Source organism: Saccostrea echinata, unplaced genomic scaffold (assembly GCF_033153115.1).
Source record: "Saccostrea echinata isolate AGI-Se365-2 ecotype Australia unplaced genomic scaffold, CSIRO_AGI_Sech_v1 ptg000052l, whole genome shotgun sequence".
Lineage (NCBI taxonomy): Eukaryota > Metazoa > Mollusca > Bivalvia > Ostreida > Ostreidae > Saccostrea > Saccostrea echinata.
In genome coordinates, this window is record NW_026889801.1 from 165977 (window position 1) to 174172 (window position 8196).

The following is an 8196-nucleotide window of genomic DNA, read 5'->3' on the forward strand; positions in this document are numbered from 1 at the left end:
TTGAAAGTTTTTCTTTTCTAAAGCTAGCGGAGCATTTTAAATTGAAATAATTATCTCCATTGGCTATGTCTTCTAAATCATGGAATGAATATATCTCTTAAGAGTAGTTGATTTGTTTTGATTGCAATTTAAAGCTGTGATCTGGAGGGCAATCATCTCTTCACAACAAGAGAGAACTTAATTAATGACTCACACCTTCTTTTTCTTTATTATTGATCAAACAACAAAGATTGAAATATAATAAATGTGTGTTTCATAGCTGAATAGACCTAAGAAGGGTGGTTCAAAATTCATATTTATAAACATAGATCAAAAAATTCAAAATTTACATAATTATTAGAAAGAAACTATTTTATTACTGTCAAGCCAATCATTTAATTTTTTTTTGTAAGCATTCACCTAAGATTTTGTATAATTGAAGGATTGAGGATATGTTTAACAATAAAATAAAAACCAGTAAAATGGGGAGGTAGTGGTGACGATATATCATGAATATATCATGAATGTGTATTATATAAAGTAATTGAATGTAATTGAAAAAGTAATTGAAATTAAATGGTATTTTTTCAGTGTAATTAATTAAATTACAATTACAAGTAATTGAAAAAATGTTCAATTACAAATTACTTCCAATTATTTCAAAAAATGTAATTAATTACAGTTAATTACAATTACTTTTTTCAATTACCCCATCCCTGGAACAAACATACATCATACATTCTTCATAATTGTTTGAACTATATGATTGATGCATTCAAGCTTACAGATTTAAAAAGACGGGGTTGGTGTTTTTTCCTTGAATTAGGTGAAAATAAAAAAGAGATCGTTTCAAAAATCCAACAAACAATACGAGGGGTGATCAAAAAGTTCGCGAACTATGTATTTAAAAAACTACAATTCAGATCAGAATGAAATTTGGCACACATATAGTCATACACGTTCTATAAAATAATAGCAGATGTTAAATAATGTTTTGTTCCCACTCGGCACACCTCGGCCGATTCGTACCTCATCTAACCTCGGCTGTATCATGTAAACCTTCATTGAACAGGAGCTACTTTATGCGCAATATGGCTGCGCCCTATTATTACACGTGCACAGTGTACTGAATGCGATCCGTTAACAAACATGTGATTATGTTAAGATACTAGGTGCATGTTTCTTGTTAAGTGTTATTCTTAGTGTTACCTAAATGCTTTTGAAAATTTTTATCGTGTGTCAGATACATGTTTATTATCGTTTTCAAAGCGTTACGTTTTCCATAAGCGGTAAACAGGCAGCCTTATCACAAATGTGAAGCGGAGACGCATATCAAGTTTCCTCGTACAGCCGAGGTTTGATGAAGGTGACGGAATCAGCCGAGGTTTGCCGAATGGTTTTGCTCCGTGTTTGTGACGTCACAATGTGAAAATGACGTCAGTATGTAGGTCACTTGCGATAAAAAATGGTTGACTCAGTCGCGTACTCGAGCAACGAACGGCTGTAAAGTTTAGGGTATATCTCGGAAATTCCTTTGCAGTAGAATGTGATAATTTGTACAAGGTTTATGAAGTCAAAAGACTTACCAAAAGTTCAATCATTAATTGGATGGAATGTTTTAGTGAAGGCAGGGAGATGGTTAAAAATGTTTGTTCAGTTGCCCAGCGAAAGCAAGCCGGTAAAAAAATGTGTCCTTAGTTGAGCAAATTTGATGTATTTTGAAAGATCGCCAAATTACATTAAGAAAAATAGTTGAATGTCCGAGCAATAATATAATTATTAAATCCCTGAAATATCGTTTACTTTAGACTTTAAACATATGAGATATGAAAAATTGAAGGCGCCCATACTTAAACGACGCTTCTGAGACGGAGGAATCGGGTTGTGATGGTCGTCATGCTAGGTCTGGGAGGGGATATCCTTATCCACCCATACTATTGCCAAGATTTGGCCATTTCTGACAGATGGTCTGTTCTTGTTATAAAAAATTACTTGCATGGTAAGAAATATAAGACTAGGAAAAATCTCTTAACTTCCGTGAACAGACCACTACGAAGCATGTCACGTGACCGCCAGGATCACGTGATTCGCGCATGGGCAGATTATTGGCAGATGTGCATTAAAATCGGAGAGGACTACTTTAAAAAATAATGAACACTAAAACTTCATTTTATTTCTTTTAAGGAAGTAATTCAATTAGTTCCCGAACTTTTTGATCACCCCTCGTATGTAAATCTGATAACATGACATAAAACATGGAGACCCCTGGAAAGTTCAGAGGGCATCAGGTGCCTAGGAGTAAGAATTCCCTGTCGACCAGTCACACTTTTCTTGATCAGATAAACGAAAAACCCACTGATAATTCAGCGTGAAAACAATAGTCTAACAATTTATATGAAAAACTTCAGCAAACACTCGATCCAACGACTAATTGTACCCGAAAACAAGGTTCCTTATCTACCGTATATCTTCTGAATGCTGGCTCCAAACGAGGTTACCGACATCCCCGATAGCTTGTCTTGTTCCAGAAATTGTTTGCTCTTGCACAACGAGCTAACTGGGAAAAGCAAGCTCCATATGTAGATGATAATAAATAATTTTGTCTTGTTACTGCCTCAATGTTTCTAAAAGTGCTTGGCTTTTGCTTGATGATGCTAATCAGACCAAGCGATAGAATCTAATACCTATTAGCCATATACATTCAATGAGTTTGTAAAGGTTTTTAAAGCTCCCCGTGTTTAAGATAACAGCATGTGGCCAACAGTTCCTGGTAATGACTAACTTATTTCTTTTTTTATCCCATATTCGTTAAACAAGAATGATGTGATTTCCTAGCTTAAGCATCACATGATAGTTCAAGATTTCAATTGCCCAACATGTCTACTAATGGTAAATGTTTACTCTAGCTGTAAATTGATGTTGAGTATTGCACTTCCTATAAAAATTTTAGTTGACCCTAGTTTTAATATTCATAATAAACTTTCTGATCACTTTTATTTATTATTTAAGCTCATTTTCATTCGTGACTCGTAAAAGATCTCAAAGTCATCAAATAACGTATTAATATTTTATGACCTTGCTTTGAAGAACAGTTTTTTTTTAATAGGAATTATACATTTCTCAGAAATACTATTTGAAAGGGTACTTTTGTTTTGATTTTGAAAAAAAGAAAATGCTCATTTTCATAATATTTAATTGTTTGAAGTACTTTTCAGACGTAAACCGTCTACCTCGTTGACTTTTTACATGTACAAGTATTTGTTAACAGCGATACATGTAATCTGAGAAATACGACTTAGAGAATTGGGAAGCCCCAACATGACAACCGCTTCAGTAGATTCACTAAGTACTTATAAAACGTCAATCCATCTTTATGACTCTTTTTTACAATTCATATCAAAAGGTATAAAAGTCAAAGTGGATATTTAATTGACTCTTAACAGACGGTTAGTTGAGAATTATTTGGTGAATTAGTTGAGAATTATTTGGTGAATTTATTTTTAGGCAAATAAAGGGTAAAAAAAAATCAGGTCACTATAGACATTGGCTAAATCATCAAGTTTTTAATGAAGAGCTGGTTTACCACTCTACAACAATGCAATTATAAATTTACAGGCGAGTACTCTATGCTACATGTAATTGTTAAGTTGACCTTGTTTTTATTTTACTTTTAAGAATTTGCAGCATGTATCCATAACTGAAATTACTTAGCATCTATATGTTAGCATACAGCGCATTATCAGTGTCGTATACATTAGTTCCAAGACGACATATTTAAAACGAAATTATATATTAGACATATCCCGAACTGACATATACAAGGCTAGCTGCAGAACTGTAGCGTTATGGTTTTATATAATAGTCTTTGACCATAACATATAAAACCACAACGCTACAGTTCTGCAGCTAATATATGGAACATATTTTAAAAAACATGTCATTATACCTGTGTATAACGCAGATGCTACTGATACATGATGTACCGTGAATGGCCAATCCGTTTAAAAAATTTAACATACTGAATGAAAATTATTACTTATTTATTTTATAATTTTTATTAGAAATATTCTTATTTTTGAAGATTAATTTTTTTTTTTTGTAAAGATAATCTTGATTAAAACGATTTAAAGCTTGCATTTCATTAAAACGAATTGTAAAGTTTGAAAGAGTGCACTGAACAATGTCGATTGACGTGAAATTGTTGTTTCTTTCAGGTAAATAATGTACCTACATAGCATTTTCATATGTCGAAGAACTTGAAGTCTGAAGTATTTTTACTACCCCGGTATATTTACTATAGGGGTTTTTTTTAACATACATGTTGTGACCAGGGATCAATACAGCATGCGAATGAGCATGTGCAGTGTGATACCTGCGCAGAGAATAACACCACAATCGAAAACGAAACCAAGACCTAATTCTTCAACTATTTTGGAGTCTCAAGAAAAAGAATGGAAGAATCAAACCTTACAGGAAATACAAAGGTGTTTGAGGTACATTTTTTGTGCTTTTGATCTGTAGAATTGGAAAGAATGATGTTAAACCGAAAGTAACAAATTCCTGTAAATCAATATAAATACACTGACTGAGATTGTTTATAGCAATATTCTATATCAAATGGCAATATCCTGTGTAATTGTGTTACAATTCAGCAGTTGCTGAGAACTGCTGAATTGTAACACAATTACACAGGTTATTCACTGAATTTCTAAAGGATTCAAAATTTCAGAAAATGTATACATTTTATTTTTCATTTACACTCTTTAGATACAATGTTGTTCAAAGACAAGATATCAATTACCACCATTAGAGGCATTGATCTATGTTAAAATAAGCTCTTAAATAAGTCAAATTGAGGGTAATTGAACAGGCAAAAATCCAATTTCTATGCAAAAGAAATAAATGAACCTTAATACGCAACAAAGAGGAAAGACTTAAATGTATAAATTCTTGATAATACAGGCTATTTTTAACGTTCACATGGTAAAAATGGTAAGTCATTCAGTCGACATTCATGCAATCAACCATTTTTTTTTGCCACAAAAGCTAATTTTTGGGCGACAAGGAAGGACTATAAAATCCAGTGTTACCACGTGACGAATGAAAAGCATAAATTAAAATAATGACAATATATACTTTTATTAACAGTAGTGGCCTAAAGAATGTTTTAACGTTGTTTCACTTTGTTCAGTATACTTTTGGGGTAGTATTCCTACAAGCGTATACCTGAAACATTCATTCATTCCAAAGGTTAGTTATATTTTTAATTTAAATGTCATTATACTTTGTACACTTTTACATGGTCCCAATCTTTCGGTATAACAACAGAGGAATTAAACAACCAATTACATACATTCAGCGGACTGAACCATATAAAATATTTAAGAATATTTTGTCGGTTGTTAATTTTCTGTATGTACTTCAATAAGTTAAATAAGTCTTCTACGTTAGTTTTCAGAGGAGAAGATGAGTAAAGTTTCAGAAATAATATCAAACTCCATGTTTTTCACTATGACATGCAGCAGCAAGACAGAAGCTCAGATGTGTTCAATTCTCCTTCTGGAATTCTTGTACTTTTCACGATATAAAAAGACGGTGCAAAGATATTTTGGAGGAAGTGCTGCAGAAGGAACCAATATAAAAACAAGTGATATTGACAAAATGATAGTGGGTCCTAATATATATGTTTGCTCCGATCCAGCAGAAGGACAGATGGTTCGAGGTCATGTATTTTTAGTTGACTCGAGTGACTGCTCTCAAGGGCATGCTAAACTTGTTCTTTTAAAAACAGATGAAACGATACCAACGATATTTGATGAACATGGCAAAACTCTTAATGACATGCTAGAAGAGAGACAAGATGGTAAACGTCTGCTCTCTAACGAAAAAGTTGTTAGTTTTTGGATGAACTTTCTTCAAAAGAGAGAAACTGCAACAGGACCTCCAGGAACATCTCGCCATGGACCATGTGCAACTGCAAAGAATACAGATCCGCAGGGCTATATAAAAAGTAAAATAGGAGGCGTTATAGAACAAGATTTTGCACACGGTATTCCCTTTTGCAGCCATCCCCCAGTAGGAAAAGATTGGTTAAAGGATAGAGAAAACTTTAAGTGGCCATCAAAGAAAGTGGTAGAGAAAATAAAATCACTAACCTGCCATATTGTTGCTGTTGGTGATAAAATGTCCGAGCATTCCGATGTAGAATGGAGGATTTCTTATCTGTTGTGGGAGCGAGAACTTGTATGGAGTTTTAATGACATACAACTGCAATGTTATGTTTTATTAAAAGTATTACTGAAGAAATACATAGATCCCGTTGCTCCGGAAGAATTGAGCTCTTACCATATGAAAACAATTGTGTTTTGGGAGTCAGAAAATATTATTGACAACTTTTGGCATCCAAAATACCTTATTCAATTTGCACGAAACTGTTTGCTATGTTTGAAAGGCTGTATTTTAAACTGCACTCTTAAGCACTTTATAGACCGTGGAAAAAATCTCTTTTTGTGGAGATTGCGAGATCCGAAAGTAAAGGATGCAATGCTTAATGTTATTGAAGAGATCATTCAAAATATAATACGGTACTCGATGCAGTGTGTTGAAGGCATTGATTTGAACACAACTTTGGAAAACAGCGATGGAAATGTGGAGGAATTCCTTCGTAAGTGTAGACTGGACCATGACCCGCGGATAACATACGATTTCAATGAGTCTAGAGAACCATTAAGATTATTCCATTATGGCGAAGCATCCTCGCTAAATGTTAACGTTGAAACAGTCCTAGCCGATTTTAGTACACTTGCACGGTACAAGGAATCGTTTGAGGAAAATGATAGATATATTAAAGATGTCCATGCTAGCATTAAGATTCCTGTGAAGAAATTTATTCACATAAGATCTGCCATGATTTTGGCTAAACAAATGCTACTTTCCAAATCGTTTTCAAGTGAAGAGTTTCAAAAGCTTACAAACTTTATGGATGAAAACTCCGACCTTGATGCTGTCTCTGGTAAATTGTACGTAGCAACATGCTTTGTTGCTTTCAAAAAGTATGACAAAGGGGCTGAAGTTATGAAAAAGATTTATGCAGCCTCTAAAAAATCTGATACATTGATATATGCAGGTTTGTGTTCAGATTGCAAATCAATGTGTGTTTCCGGTGGAACACTTATACAAGACAGAGGACTTCCTCGATGCTCACTACCTCAAACTAAATACCTTTCGATCTTCCATGATGTTATCTTTGCACAAGGAGATTTGCCACTTTTGCCTGACGCATTAAAGTTTGAATGCTTCGTCGACAAGGTTTTCCTTGTTCATCCATCGGTGTATTTGCTTTATCTTAAAATTTTGTGTAGCAAATTTACAGAGAAAAGGGACAATATAAGTCAATTGGAAAATGCAGTGTATGAATGTGATGTTACTTTACACACTTATAGGCATTTTAACATTTTAGGGTATTGTTATTTTGAAAATGGAGACTATGAGGAGGCATTTAAATGTTACAGAATATCTTTTTCGCGAACTGTGGATAACGGTAGACCAAATGCTGTCATTTATATGTTGCCTATTCTGGTATACAGTATCCTCCAAAACCAAAGATTTGATTCTGATAGTGAAATCATTTATCAAAGATAAAATGTTAAAAGATTCTAATTTGAAAAAAAACCCAGATTTTTTTCTGTACGAATTATAAATGGTCAAGTATTAAAATATTGACAGTTGAATGCACTTGAGTTGTTAAAACTTCACAAATTATGAAATATAATCCTTAGATTAAAACATTGATGCAACTTGATGAATTTATATTTTCTATTCTCAACTTCCCATTTTGTATATCAGTATACTTCATCACATTCAAATGGGGTTTATGTCTCTCAGTTGATTCGATACGCAAATGCATATCAGTATACTCTTATCACATTCAAATGGGGTTTATGTCTCTTAGTTGATTCGATACGCAAATGCATATTCTGACAATTTTTAAAAGAAAGCAATCTACAGACAAATAAATTGTTGATGCAAGGATACCTACAATCTCGTTAAAGTCAACGTTTTACAATTCTTTTTAGTAGAAATAATGAGCTGACGACTTTCATTTAGTTTTTTAGGTCATTATTTTCATAAAAAATGTCTAATGATTCCTACGTTTACCCGATAATTAGAGGATACACAGCGTGATTTGTTATATAAGAGTGTTTTACTGTACATATG

The 8196-nt window shown here is 33.3% G+C and overlaps 1 protein-coding gene across 2 annotated transcripts; it reads left to right on the forward strand.

The window, feature by feature from the left end:
- The first annotated feature begins 4407 nt into the window (after positions 1–4407).
- LOC133203932 (uncharacterized) lies at positions 4408–7685 on the forward strand. 2 transcript variants are annotated; one of them, XM_061339728.1, is made up of 2 exons: positions 4408–4472; positions 5431–7685. In XM_061339728.1, the coding sequence occupies exons 1-2, from the start codon at positions 4431–4433 to the stop codon at positions 7618–7620; spliced, it is 2232 nt and encodes a 743-aa protein (XP_061195712.1). In that variant the 5' UTR covers positions 4408–4430; the 3' UTR covers positions 7621–7685. The 2 variants fall into 2 exon arrangements, with proteins under 2 accessions (XP_061195712.1, XP_061195713.1); XM_061339729.1 differs by having other exon boundaries at positions 4408–4463.
- The last annotated feature ends 511 nt before the right edge of the window (positions 7686–8196 follow it).

Bases quoted from the DNA above. Each gene is read 5' to 3' on its own strand.
- LOC133203932 (XM_061339728.1), top strand. From the start codon at position 4,431: ATGGAAGAATCAAACCTTACAGGAAATACAAAGGTGTTTGAG. The intron at 4,473-5,430 runs GTACATTTTTTG...CTTCTACGTTAG, and splicing joins GAAATACAAAGGTGTTTGAG to TTTTCAGAGGAGAAGATGAG.